This window comes from Halichoerus grypus, chromosome 9 (assembly GCF_964656455.1).
Source record: "Halichoerus grypus chromosome 9, mHalGry1.hap1.1, whole genome shotgun sequence".
Classification (NCBI taxonomy): Eukaryota; Metazoa; Chordata; class Mammalia; order Carnivora; family Phocidae; genus Halichoerus; species Halichoerus grypus.
Genome location: NC_135720.1, coordinates 121,336,991 through 121,351,788, shown reverse-complemented (window position 1 = coordinate 121,351,788; position 14,798 = coordinate 121,336,991). Strand labels below are relative to the sequence as shown.

The following is a 14,798-nucleotide window of genomic DNA, read 5'->3' as shown; positions in this document are numbered from 1 at the left end:
AGTATTTTTTAACAAGAAAACACTATTTCTTTAATAAAGTATTTATACCAAACTCTTCTCTCCATAGCCCTGATTGTGTGTTACTTACTCTTCTTAGAGAGGTGCCCACTGTGCTTCCAAGCTACAATTGTGGTGGCCGCGGCCTCGGAGGTTAGCACAGGAAATCTGCAAAGGAGGCAAGCTTCTGGAACCCCAGACCTGCTCCTCTCAAGTGCCTTTATGTCTTGGCCAGAGTGTAACCACCCCTGGCTGCCTAACCACGGGCTCAATACGAGACTTTTGCCACCGCATGGACCCTGTTACAGGGCCCTAAACAATCCGCCTCCAGCAACAAAAGGGGTCCAGATGGACCTTGAAGATTAGGAAGTTCTTTGCCAGTGGTCCTCAACCTCGCCTGTACTGAGCAGCACGTGGGGAGCTTTTCAAATCTGCCAAAGCCTGGGCCCCAGGCCCTCTCAGTCTCTGGGGAAGGGCCAGGCACGGGCAATCTGTGAAGGCCACCCCCAGGGATTCGAATGTGAAGCCAGAGTTAGGAGCCACTAGCCCATGACATACTGGCTTTTGGAAAAGGGTGTGAAAGAAAATGTGTAGCATGTGGAACTAGCGAGACTGGAATCCACTACATGTGGCGGGCAGGAAAAGGCTAAGGATTAAAGGTAACCAAAGCAGGTGCTTGGGACTTTGGAGAAAAGAAGGACAATGATAGCAAGAAGAGCCAGGAGGAGCTAAAGCATTTGGATCCATAACAATGAAGTAGATAAATAGCACAACTGACATCTGAATTGCCATGCCCCTTACTTGATCATGCGAAGCATGCATATATATCTAGTCCTAACGATAACCCAGCAAGGGAGAGCTTATTCCCAATTTACAGGTGAGGAAACAGGGCCCAGGGGAGTTAGAGATTCACCAAGTCCAGAAATCCAGTGAGCCGGTCCAAGGGAGAACACAGCAGGAACTGCGGTGAGCAGCCGTGCCGGGGAGGGGCTCGCCCGGAAGGGGACGGGAAGGAGCTAACCTGACACGTATTTTATAAAGACTTACTACCTTAATTCTAATGAGGAGTGTACACGGCAGGGTCATGACTAATGTACCTCTTTCCTAGATTATCAGATTAGCCCTCTGCAGTCCCAATAATATCCCATTTTAACCCCTGTCCCCTATTCCTGAGTGGCCACACACGCACTCTTGCCTGCCATTTGGCTCTTCTTCCCCAGGCAGATCGATTGCAGCTTTTTGGCCCACACTCTGGTGAGCGGAAGAAGGAAAGTTAGATGAAGATTTGAAAACAAAATGTAAACACATTAACCTAATGACAAACAGTGAAATTCAATCCATTTATTTCAATGTACATTGTACATAAGTTACAAATCCTCACTTCTGCCACTCTGCTAGAACTTTTCCGGAAAAGCCTCCATTTCTTCCTTGATCCTGTTTTCTACCAGTAATGCGAAGTTACTGTCTGTGTTTTGAAGGTTATAGCTGACAAACACCTGTTTGTTGGTCTTCCTGGCTAAAAAGAGAAAACACATTGGCACAGACGTGACTGAAATGCCTGGAGGTTGTGTGCGCCTCACACATCCCTGACAGCAGAACCATGCCTGGGAAGAGAATGGGGTCGTAGGGAGAGAAGAAGATTCTGGTTTTTAATGCTCCTCCAGGCGGCGGCTGCAAGTGCGGTCACGCAGACCCGCCCTCACTGTCCACAACACTGGTTCTGCGAGTGTGGCCCCGGTCAGCAGCAGCGCCTGGGAGTTTGTCAGAGATGCAGATTCCCAGGCTCCACCCCAGACCAACTGAGCCAGAGATTCACAAGCGCTCCGGGGGATCCAAGCCCTAATGGCTGAGTACCACTGTTCTACCTAAAAAGTTGGTTTGCCTGTTTTGTTTTGTTTTTACTTTAAAATACAGACAATGATAAAGTAATTAAAATAAAATAGTTAAGTTCTCCTTCAGTACCACCCTCTCTAGCAATTCCACTCCCTTCCCAGAGATAATCCTACATGTCTGTACGTTTCCATTTACGTCACACACACACATACATGTCTATGCATGTGCACACACACACAACCGGAGGACTTTCAATTTGATGTTGAAGATACGTGTTAGCCCCTTTCTACAAACCCATCAGAGCTGAAGCGTGCTCCTCCAACTACTACAATCCAGCCCAGTCACATGCCCAGAATCACAACACATGTCGGGCAGTAAGCCTTAATTAAACCAGTTCAGTACCGAGCACTGCAGTGCTGGGCCCCCTCCCTCGGCGTCCCCCCACACACGGGGCAAGTGCCAACTCCCACTCCCCGCAGACATCAGATGACCATGCCGGCCCTGTCACACGGGGAGGTGAGGAGAGGGGGCTGGCAGTCAAGTCACAGCCCACTCAGCCTACTGTCGTCCAGTGGCAGGAAATTCCTTGTCCCCAGGGAGAGGCCACTCTGATTCCAATCACTCTACCTGCTAAGACAGGATCTTACCCCTTCCGGAGCAAAACTGTGTGTGCCTGCACCGTCCACCCAGCAGCCCCAGCCCTGCCCTCCGGGGCTCACAGAGCAAGGGCGCCCCGTGCACACCAAAGCCCTCCAGTGCTTCTGGGGTTACTCTGGACCCACTAGATCTTCTCTTTTCCTACTTCCTTTCATTCTCCAGATAGGATCCTATTTCAGGACACCTCTCTCTTCCCATTGCCCCTCTAGACAAGTGATGCATTTTCAACCGCAGGGTCCAGACCCAAGTTACTCGAGAGGACCAGCACAGGCCAGGGCGGCGTGATCCAGCACCTGGGCGTCAGCAGTCCCTCTGGCGCTGCCAGCAGCCACATCATACCGCTGCCTTTCCCAGCCTTCTCCGCGTGCTCGTCCTTGCTGGGCAACAGCTGAGCGCTGCCAGGTTTGGCTGATACAGGCAGGAGACGGCCCTTCATCAGTATCTGAGTTTAGTAAGTTGGTGGAGACATTTTTTTTGTCTACGTTTATACAGATTATAATCAATCGATGTAAACCACACGAGAAGAAAAATATTAATTAAAAAAATTATTTGCACAAAACTAAAAAAAAAAAAACCAAAAAGCAAAGTAGTTTGTTGCACACAAAGTGCTACTAGGCTTCCATCACAAGGACACCCGTGAGCCCATCTTACTTTACTGGCATCAACTATTTATTCGTGATGCAGCAAACAAGCCCCCGCCAGCCTCCTCTAGCAGAACCCGTCTCCCACCCCGGGGCGATCCCCCCGGTTTCCCGGCTCTATAAACATGAGCACGCCCGTGTCTCCCCCTGACCAGGCAGGGCATGATAACGGTATGTCAGCCCTTCCACACCGGCCGACGCACACGAGGAGCAAAGGGCCATCTCGCCTTCAACTTCTTTCACGTGGTTCAGAAAACAATAACATCATCAACATAGGGAATGATAACACCCGGGACTCTGGGTGAAGGCTAAGCAGGAATTCCCTGTATCTTTGCTGCAAATTTTCTGTAAATTTAAAATTACTTCCTATTAAGAAATTACCAAAGTAACTTACTAGTTGGGTAACCAGCGCACGCTAGTTCCCAGCCAGGTTTCTCTAATGCCGGGCTAAAGAAAAAGGCCAGCGGATGCTCTTGTAACACCAGAGCCGCCCTCGGGGTCTGCGCCGTCCGCACGCAGGGAACTCAGAGCGGCAGGTCTAGAGGCACCCACCCTCACCCTGGCCACGACTCCCCTGTCCGCCTCCACCGTGCGGCCACACTGCTCACGCGGGGGCTGCCCGGAGTGACTGGCAATATAAACGCCCACTGAGCAGGGATCAGGTTGGCCGAACGGTGGGCACCACTCAACTACCCGCCCCTCAACACCAGGGGCCGGGCCTCCCCCGCCTCACCCCCAGCGCCCGGCGCGTCCAGGGCACTGGCCGGGAGCACTGGTGCACACGAAGACCAAGGAGGAGACAGAGGCTGCCCCCGCTGTCCCACGTCCCCAGGCACCCTGCACATTGGCAGGGGCAGGACACAGCCATCCTCACCTCAACTACCGAGCTATTTTCAGGAAGTATGTGTTCCAGGCGCAGGAAGACGGTGGAGCCTTCAACCTCCCGCTCTTGCTTACCACCGTCTACACCACACCCGGGTCAGGCCCGCCTCCCCTCCGGCCAGCTCTGCATGACACCACATGGACACCGAAGGACAGTCCTCCTGCGCAGGCTCTGCCGCATCACCAGGAGGCGACCCCGAGCCACTGCTGATGGACACTGTGGGCATCACTCTCACTCTCCTCCCGGGAGGAGGTAACGCGCTTCCAGGAGGGAACTGAGTCACCCTGTCACTCACCGGCCTGGACAGCAGGCCGTGGGAGCCCCTCGAGAACATGCCGGCTGAGACAGTGGTCAGGGTCATGGACAGAGACGCCCTCCTTAAAGAAGACCCAACATACAAAGGTCTGTGCTTCTCTCTCAGTATAAGGATGCTTTCCTTCTCCAGGGCCTGGGCCTCGCGGGTCCCTGCAACAGCGACTCCCCACCTGGCTGCTCGTGCAGCCGCAGCCGCGGGTACGTACCTAAGCGCTGCGCAAGGCCAGCGGAGCTGGTGTCGGAAGTGTCTCCGAGGAGGGAGGTAGACACGGGGATGGAATCCTAAAAGGAAAACAAAGAACACATGCTGCTTTTCCATCGGCCAAGCTTCTGTGGCTTCGGATTCCTCCTGAGGGTGGCAGTGGCAGGTTCTGGGACACATTTACCGAGAGAAGGAAGCCCCGGCATCTGTGTGGACAGCCAGGTGGGCTGACCCTCTGCTGCACGTGAGGTCAGACAGCTGGGACAGACGAAGAGCAGTCACGGAAACTGGCATCACAGTGCTGTTAGCAAGTTCTAAGACTTATTTTACATAAAAGGCTTGCTTCAGTGTTGGAAACCCCAAAGCATGCTGAAAGGCCACATTATAACCAAGAGGGAAGCCAACAAGACCATTAAGGGTACAGCCGGAAGAAAGCTAATCACAGAGTCTAGGTGCCAAGTGCCCCTGGGTCCCTCTCACCCCCAAGTTAGCCATGAGCCCAGAGGGCAGGATGCCTATCTCCTCATCTGGGCCTGTTAAGAGAACACACAGCTCCATTCCCCTGAAGGTGTCTGGGTTCTGCAAGCTCAACAAGGGCCCTAGGGCACCAGCCATCAGTGTCCAAATAAGGAAAATAGGAACGTCAGAGTATGTTTGACCAATCCTCATTTCAGATAAGAAGCAGTAAAACTAAAGAAATAAATGTGGCCCTTTTGAAATATAGAAGAAATCTGACCTCCAATTACTATGGAAGTAATCCCCCTTACCATTAAAATTCCTAGCTGAAGAGAAAAAAACTCACTAACTTACAATATGGTCAAAATTACTTTTATCAAACTAGCCTTCTAAAATAAACAGCACTCAGTAGAGTCAAGTACAGAGCACTCAGTATAGAGACAAGATTTTTTTTTTTGCCTTTCTATTTTTTTAATTTATATTTAGTTAACACACAGTACGATATTGGTTTCAGGAGTAGAATTTAGTGATTCATCATTGACACCCAGTGCTCACCACAACAAGTGTCCCCCTTAATACCCATCACCCATCTAGCCCATCCCCCGCCGACCTCCCTCCGGCAACCCTCAGTTTGTTCTCGATCGTTAAAGAGTCTCTTATGGTTTGTTTCCTCTTCCCTTCCCCCCGCTTTCCATAATGTATGTTCATCTGTTTTCTTTCATAAATTCCACCCATGCATGAGATCATATGGTATTTGTCTTTCTCTGACTTATTTCACTTAGCATAATACACTCAAGCTCCATCCACGTCATTGCAAATGGCAAGATTTCATTCTTTTTGATGGCTGCATAATATTCCATTGTATGTATGTACCACATCTAATGGACATTTGGGTTCTCCATAGTTTGGTTATTGTTGATAATGCTGCAATAAACATCAGGGGGCACGTATCCCTTTGAACCTGTATTGTTAGTAGTATCTCTAGTAATACAATTGCTGGGTCGTAGGGTAGCTCTGTTTTTAACTTTCTGAGGAACCTCCATACTGTTCTCCAGAGTGGCTGCACCAGCTTGCATTCCCACCAGCAGCTTAAGAGGGTTCCCCTTTCTCCACATCCTCGCCAATACCTGTTGCCTCTTGTCTTGTTAATTTTAGCCATTCTGACAGGTGTGAGGTGGTATCTCATCATGGTTTTGATTTGTATTTCCCTGATGATAAGTGACACTGAACATCTTTTCACGTGTCTCTTAGCCATCTGGATATCTTCTTTGGACAAATGTCTATTCATGTATTCTGCCCATTTCTTGATTGGATTATTTTTGGGGGGGGGTGCTGAGTTTGATAAATTCTTTATAGATCTTGGATACTAACCCTTTATCAGATATGTCATTTGCAAATATCTTCTCCCAATCATAGGCTGCCTTTTAGTTTTGTTTCTTTTGCAGTGCAGCTTTTTATTTTGATGAAGTCCCAAAAGTTCATTTTTGCTTTTGTTTCACTTGCCTCCAGCAATGCATCTAGTAAGAAGCTGCTATGGCCGAGGTCAAGGAGGTTGCTGCCTGTGTTCTCCTCTAGGATGCTGATGGTTTCCTATCTCACATTTAGGTCTTTCATCCATTTTGAATTTATTTTTGTGTATGGTGTAAGAAAGTGGTCCAGTTTCATTCCTCTGCGTATTGCTGTCCAGTTTTCCCAACACCATTTGTTGAAGAGACTGTCTTTTTTTCCATTGGATGTTCCTTCCTACTTTGTAGAAGATTAGTTGACCATACAGTTGTGGGTCCATTTCTGGATTCTCTATTCTATTGATCTATGTGACTGTTTTTGTCCCAGCACCATAGTGTCTTGATGATTAGAGCTTTGTAATACAGCTTGAAGTCTGACATTATGATGCCTCGTTTTATTTTTCTTTTTCAGTATTGCTTTGGCTATTTGGGTTCTTTTGTGGTTCCATACAAATTTTAGGATTGCTTGTTCTAGCTCTGTGAAAAATGCTGGTGGTATTTTGATAGGGATTGCATTAAATGTGTAGATTGCTTTGGGTAGTACAGACATTTTAACAATGTTTGTTCTTCCAATCCATGAGCTTGGAATGCTTTTCCATTTCTTTGTGTCATCTTCCATTTCTTTCATAACTGTTCTATAGTTTCCAGAGTACAGATCTTTTACCTCTTTAGTTAGGTTTGTTCCTAGGTATCTTATTGTTTTTGGTGCAGTTGCAAATGGGATCAATTCCTTGAATTCTTTTGCTGCTGCTTCCTCATTGTTTAGAAATTCAACAGATTTCTCCACATTGATTTTATATCCTGCAACTTTGCTGAATTCATGTATCAGTTCTAGCAATTTTTTGGTGGAGTCTTTCACATTTTCTACATGTCGTCTGCAAAGAGTCAAAGTTTGACTTCTTCCTTGCTGGTTTAGATGCCTTTAATTTCTTTTTATTGTGTGATTGCTGAGGCTAAGACTTCCAGTACTATGTTAAACAGTAATGGTGAGAGTGGACATCCTTGTCTTATTCCTGACCATAGGGAAAGGCTCTCAGTTTTTCCCCTTTGAGGATGATATTAGCTGTGGGTCCTTCATATACGGCCTTTATAATGTTGAGGTATGTTCCATCTATCCCTACTTTGTTGAGGGTTTTTATCAAGAATGGATGCTGTACTTTGTCAAATGCTTCTTCTGCATCTACTGACAGGATCTTATCGCATAAATATTTACAATTGTTAGATCTTGTTGATGGATAGACCCCTTAATTATGATATAATGCTCTTTTTCTCTCTTGATATAGTATGGCTACCCCGGCTTTCTTTTGACATCCATTAGCATGACAGATGGTTCTCCATCCCCTCACTTTCAATTTGCAGGTGTCTTTAGGTTTAAAATGAGTGTCTTATAGGCAACATATAGATGGATCTTGTTTTGTTTTGTTTTGTTTTTTATCCATTCTCATACCCTATGTCTTTTGATTGGAGCATTTAGTCCATTTACATTCAGAGTGATTATTGAAAGATATGAATTTAGTGCCATTGTGTTACCTACAGAGTTGATGTTTCTGGGGATGTTCTCTGGTCCTTTCTAATCTTTGTTGCCTTTGATCTTTTTTTGTCCACCTGAAGAGTCCCCCTTAAAATTTCTTGCAGGGCTTGTTCAGTCGTCACAAACTCCTTTAGTTTTTGTCTGGGAAACTCCCTCTCCTATTCTGAGTGACAGCTTTGCTGGATAGATTTCTTGGCTGAATATTTTTCCCATTTAGCACGTTGAAGATATCCTACCACTCTTTTCTGGCCTACCAAGTTTCTGTGGACAGATCTGCTGCAAATCTGATCTGTTTTCCTTTGTAAGTTAAGGACTTTTTTTCCCTTGCTGCTTTCAGGATTCTTTCCTTGTCTGTGTATTTTGTGAGTCTGACTATGCTATGCCTTGCTAATGGTCAGCTTTTGTTGAATTTAATGGGAGTTCTCTGTGCTTCTTGGATTTTGATGTCTGTGTTCTTCCCCAGTTTAGGGAATTGCAGCTATAATTTGTTTGAATAAACCTTCTGCCTCTTTTTCTCTCTCTACATCTTCTGGGACTCCCATGACACGAATGTTAATACGTTTTAATAAGTCGCTGACTTCCCTAAGTCTACCTTTGTGTTCCATTACCTTTCTTTCCCTCTTCTTTTCAGCTTCATTATTTTCCATCATTTTATCTTCTATATCACTGATTCGCTCCTCTGCTTCATCCATCCTCATTTTTATGGCCTCCTTTGGTGTTTGCTTCTTGGTTATAGCATTTTTTAATTTCGGCCTGACTAGATTTTAGTTCTTTTATCTCTGCAATAAGGGATTCTCTTGTGTCTTTTATGCTTTCTTCAAGCCCAGCTAGTATCCTTATGATTACTATTTTAAATTCTAGTTCAGACATCTTACTTATATCTGTACGGATGAAATCCCTGTCCATGGGTTCTACTTCTTGTTCTTTTGGGGTGAATTCCTGCATCTTGTCATTTTGTCCAGAAAAGAAGACAGAAAAAACAAACAAATAAAAAACAAAAAACAAAGAAAAAATACCCAAAAAAGTAATCTTGGGTGTGTTTTAGTCTGCTTGTTAAAAGAATCTAGATCCAAAACTTTAAAAATAAAGAAGTAAAATAAAATAAAATGAAAATAAACAAAAAAATAAAAAAATAAAAAAATATTTAAATATATGTTAAAAAATAATAATAAAAGGAACAGAAAAAAGAAAATAAATGAATAATAAAAAAACAAAGCATAAAAGTACAAAGGAAGCTAGATCCTATTTCCCCTAGAGCTGAAGCTTTGCAGCACTCTATGATTAGTAGACTTGGTACCAGCCCGTTGTTTGTGCTGGTCTTCTGAGGGGAGGGGCCTGCTGGGCTTGATTCTCAGGTGGCTGGCCCTAGTGGAAATGGGCCTCCTGGGCGCAGGGGAGCAGGGCTTGGTGTAAGCGGACCAGCCTCCACTAGGTGGTGCATCTTGCTTCCTGAAGGCTTTCCATGCTGATGGGCAGGATGAACATGGTGGCAACCCATGCACTAGCCCTGGAGCTGACGGTTCACAACCCTACTCTTCACTGAGCCTTCATGGAAGAGCAACCAATCACCCCTCATGTTCCCAGTTTCCATCAGAACCCTGCACTCACCCTGCCTGTATCCAAGCTTTTTTATCTCAGGCACATGACTTAGTTTCAAGACTCCAAATTTTAGGGACTCCCATGGCACTGACCCACACTGTTCCTCTGGGGGAGGGTCTCCCCACACTTTTGCAGTTTGCCGCCCATCCCAGGAAAGCAGTCTCACCACCGCACAGCAGTTCGCAGTTTATAGCAAAACTGAGCAGAAAGCCGGAACCAAGACCTGCTGCTCTCAGCCAGCATCCCCACTCCTCTGCCTGGGAACAGCACAGCACCTTGGCACCACCCATTCTTCCTGCAACCCAGGGAATCCTCAGACCACCCTGTCACTCCTGGCACTCTGCCCTGCTTCACCACCTGAGCACCTTTTAGCCAGGGACGTGCCCCACGGTAGTGGACTTCTAAAAGTTCAGATTTTGCACTCTGCTGCTTAAATACTTTGTGGCAACCTCTGAAAGCAGGGTCCCTCCCTGCCTCTGTACCCAGTTATATCTCCCCAAGTCAACTTTCCACACCTCCTACCTTCCAAAAGGTGGTCACTTTTCTACTTGTAGACTTAAAGTTTTTGCTCTCTCAGACCTCAGATTGATTTCTTGGGTGTTCAGAATGATTTGATAACTAGCTGTGTTCAAGGGACAAGACAAGCCCCTATTCCTCCACCATCTTAACTCTTCCCTGCCAGGAGGCAAGATTTTTAGAGGAACAAGCATGTGCCGCCAGAGGCTCTGGGGTGGGCACCCCTCGCCCCACACTGTCCAGGTAGAGACAGGTAACCTGAATAAACACCTACTATGTGCCCGATACTGTGCGCAGGGCACAGATCAGTGACTGCTCCTTGTCTCCTAGTGGTTCAAAGTCACTTCAAAAGGAGAAAGAACTTGTTCAGGTCTATAAGAGATGATCAAAAAAACACAGGATGAAAATGAAAGCATTTACTGCAAGCTTTTTTGTTGAAAAGATAACAAAAACATGAACTCAATTAATGAATTTGCTGTTTATAAGTTTCAAGTTCAATATTCAGCTATATGCTAACAGTATTGACAGTTAAACTTTTAGAAACAGAAAATCTACTTTAAGGTGATCGTTTCCCAACAAAAACAAAACTAAAAACCTTATGTTGTTACCCTTAGTACTTCATTATTTCCAAAATCTTACTATACCCAGCTGGTCTCCGAGGCACACACATGCTTAGACAGTTTTACTATGGCTGGAGCACCACTGTCCACTCCAAGTGGGCCCAACAGTCCTACACCATCTGAGCACATAGGGCCCCTATAGCATCCTTGTTCTAAAGCCTATCAGTGCCACAGACAGACCACGTGATACAAGGCAGGCCAGCTGGAAGAGCAGCAGAATGGTATGGTTTTGTTCTATACGGTCTTGTCTTATATGTGGAGGTCGAGGGGGAAGGGAGGAGGGGGAGACGTCACAGACCCTTTGGTGCCACTCTCCACACATGGGCCAAAAACCTTTTTCTGGGAAGGGCCAGAGGATAAATCGTTTAGTTTTTATGGACTACAAGGTCCAGTTTTAAATGTTCACCTCTGCCATCCAAATACAAAACCTGCGACAGACATTACTGAATGGATGGGCAGAACTATGTTCCAGTAAAACTTGGTTACAAAAGTAGAAGGCAGGCCAGCCCCTAAGCCATGGTTTGCCAAGCCCTGTTCCACAGGAATCTTGTTTCCTGCTTTAAGCTATGGTCTACACCTCTTCTCTCCAGCTGGAGAATGGGTGCCCTGCTGCAGGAAGACAATGTACAAGACTGAACTTCTGACAGGTCTGGTAACTGAGACTGGCCCCTTTTCCTCTCCCTACCTACTCTTGATAGAGCGTGAGCTTCCAGATGAGGAAATATACCCTACTAGGAGCTATGACTACCAAATGGTCTGACTGCCAAAGTGCACCAAAGCAGCGCATGGGAGGAATCCTGAAACTGATTCAAGGAAGCAATGCCTGGCCTTACCAATCAGTAGTCCTGTGCCCCATGTGACCCACAGCCTTACCCACTGTCTATGACTACAGCCTAAGGACTAGGAAAGAAAGAAGTGAGGTGGCTCCAGAGCATCACAACCTCCAAACACACAGCCCCACCCATCACCTCGTGCCCCCGTAGGCCCTCCACCTCTCCCCCAATGAAAGAAGGAACTGCCACCTGCCCAAAGGCCCAGCTGCCAGTACCCACCAGAAAAGAAATAAAAGAAAACCCGCCCAGGAAAAGAAGAGCAAGAAGGGAAAGGGCAGAGAGGGATACTGTGTGAAGACATCCAGAAGTCCCATTCAGAGGCTGTCTCCTTCCTGAAACTTTACCCAGATCCTGCCTGATGGCTCACTCCTCTGATTTCCTACCACCCCAAGGTCCCCTCGGAGATTACAATCCTTACTGCTGCAGGTTACTGGTAGCCCTCCCTAGCAAACCTGGAGGTCCTTGAGGGAGGCCTCATTCATTCACTCAACAATTTAATGAGCAGCTTGTCAGGCACTAAGGTTACAAAGACTCATAAAACAGAGAAACCTCACCACCACCACACCCACCACCACCACCACCAATACTGATAATTAATTGCAGAGGGAGCAACATCTGGGGACATGCCTATGTGCTAAAGCAGCCAGGAGTGGGCAGGAGGAGGGTGGGAGCAGGGGAGCTCTACCAGGTAACAGAGCCTAAAGAGTTACTGTGAAGTCTCTGAACTGTGCTCTGAGGGTACCTCTTGAAAGGTCTGGAGCAGAGGAATGACAATATCTGATTGCTGTCTGCTGCCCTGTAGAGAACTGGCCATAAGGCAGTGTTGTGGGCTGAATCACATCCTCCAAAAAGATAAGTGCACATCCTAACCCCTAGCACCTGTGAATGTAACTTTTTTTTTTTTTTTTAAGAAATAGGGTCTCTGCAGATGTAATTAAGCTGGAATTTAAGATGAGGTCATAATGGAATAGGGTGGTCCCTTAATTTATTATGACTGGTGTCTTTACAAGTAAAGACACAGAGAAAGACACACAGAAAAGGCCAGTGACATTGAGTGATGCTGCAAGCCAAGGAATGCCAAGGACTTCCAGCAACACCAGCTGATGGGAGAGGCATGGGAACGTTTCTCCCTCAGAGCCTCCAGAAGGACCAGACCTGCCGACACCTTGATTTCAGACTTCTGGCCTTCTGAACTGTGAGAGAATAAATCTTAGTTGGTTTAAGCCACCCAGCTTGTGGCACTTTGCCACAAGCATCTCTAAGAAATTAACACAGGCAGCAAAGGGGGGAATGAGGCAAGGAAAAGGAGATGCTGCAGGTTTGGCCCAGGGTGGCAGGCCTGAAAGGAGGTGATGGGTGTGCAGAGGCCGCTTTGAGGCAACCAACTTGAACAGTGGAAACCTGAGTACAGTAGAAGGACCCACAGTGCCCTCCAACCCCTTAGCTGAATACAAACAGGCCCATTAGGCGACCCACCTAAGCCCTAGCTAACCAATGGGTTACTTACACCCCAAAACAGGTACCAAAAAAAGGAGGAACATTCCATATGTTCCCATACCTCCTCACCTTCCCCCTTATCTACAGTTCCCCAACACTGCCTCCTGGCAGACAGTCTCTCCCATGCTGTCCTTCCCGCTGTGCATTCAATAACCTTCTGTCTCCTTTGTTCTGTCTTGGGTGAATTCTTTCACTGACCCTGCCAACGGCCTCCACCTCATGGGGTCGCCCCACATGCTGGTTGGATTCCCCCCATGTTCTGATGGAGCGCCTTGCCTACAGATTCACTGGCACTCCCATGTGGAGAGTGGAAGACAGAGTAATCAAAGTTTGAATGCAGTTTCCACAACAGAGATGGGATGGCTGTGAAAGATGCAGGTCTGCGGGAAGAGGTTGAGTTCGGTCTTAAATATGTCTAGCGTGAGATGCCTATTAAACTTTCAGGCGGAAACACAGGGGTCCAAAATTCAGGAAAGAGGTCTGTACTAGAAACAAGGAAAATTCGGTGTGGCCAATACAGGGAAGGCATGAACACTAAGAGGTGGATGCCATCCCCCAGGACAGGAGTGTGACCAGAAACCCAGAGGTCCCACGATAGAGCCCCACTGAACATCCAACTACAGAGAGGGGCTAGGAGAGCCAGCAGTGGGGCGCCCGCCTTAAAGGTAGAGGAGGCCCTGGGGGCCCACGCGCCGGCCGGACCGCACCCCGTTCCCCTCGGGTGGTGCAGGTCCGGACCGCACCCCCGTTCCCTAAGACACCACAGTAAGAGTTCCGGGGAGGCCCCAGGACCCTGGGCCCAGGAAAGACCTGAGGGCCACGCGCACGCACCTAGGAGGCCGGAACCCCCTCTGGTACCCCACTTGCGCCGGGACGCTCGGTTACCCTCCGTCCCAGCCCCCGCCCCCACACCGGCCCGCTCCCTTGGGCCTCCACCCCCCACGCCTGCCCGGCCTCCCCCGCCGCGCCCCCCGTCCTCTCCCCCCCACCCCAGCCCCGGCCCCCTTCAGGACCTCCCCGACCGCGTTCGCCGGCCCTCTCCGCCCTCCCCCTCGCCCCCGCCCCGACCTGCACTCACGTAGCGGTTGCACATGGCCACGGCGAGGTTGCGCAGGTGCGGCGTGGCTCCCACCCACAGGAAGAGCGAGTCCGTCAGCCGCATGACATGGAAGTGGACGAGCTGCTCCCACAGCCTCGCGCTGAAGTTGTGCAAGGAGACGTCCCCGCCCGCGGCGGCCCGCGGCCCCTCCATGCCGCCTGGCGGGCCCCGTCCCGCTAGCGCCGAGACTCCGGCAGCGCTGCCGGCGCGGAGCCTGGCCAGACCCAAGCAAGCGAGCGCCGAGAGGCCGAGCGCGCGCCTTCACTCTCGGTCCCGGGGCGCCGGCAGGGCGGGCCCGGGGAGGAGGAGGGGCTAACCCGGGGCCGGGGCGGGGGCGGGGCGGGTCCAGGAGTGGGCGGGGCCGGGCTTCTCGCTCTCGCGCGGTAGGCAGAGTGCAGACTGCGCGGTTCCCCCGCCTCTCCCAGCGCTGGGGTTTGCTGAAAACTTGCGGTCATCAGCGACAAGGGCAGGGCCGGCGTCAGGGGGCTAATCTCAGGGTGTCCAGGGCCGCCGGGCAGAACTCGCCCTCGCTTGTTCCCTCCCTCCTCCTTAGTGCTTGATAAGTGGCATTCATGTGCCGGCGCTAGCTGCAGCGTCATCCCAGGTCGTGACTC

The 14,798-nt window shown here is 48.8% G+C and overlaps 1 protein-coding gene across 4 annotated transcripts in view; it reads right to left on the bottom strand.

Moving 5' to 3' along the window:
* PSMG4 (proteasome assembly chaperone 4) overlaps positions 1-14,496 on the bottom strand; it is an 87,526-nt gene extending 73,030 nt beyond the window's left edge. For 2 of the 4 annotated variants that reach the window (XR_004915316.2, XM_036085812.2), the window contains exons 1-2: positions 14,164-14,489; positions 4,533-4,608 (exon numbers count right to left, since the gene is read on the bottom strand). Coding sequence is in view for 3 of the 4 variants with exons in the window: in XM_036085812.2 (XP_035941705.1) it covers positions 4,533-4,608; positions 14,164-14,337 (250 nt within the window). In the remaining variant the exon portion in view is untranslated. Of the gene's footprint in view, positions 1-1,323; positions 1,514-4,532; positions 4,609-14,153 lie in introns of those variants that run through there. The other 2 variants (XM_036085811.2, XM_078055638.1) reach the window with 2 other exon arrangements.
* Positions 14,497-14,798: the final 302 nt, after the last annotated feature.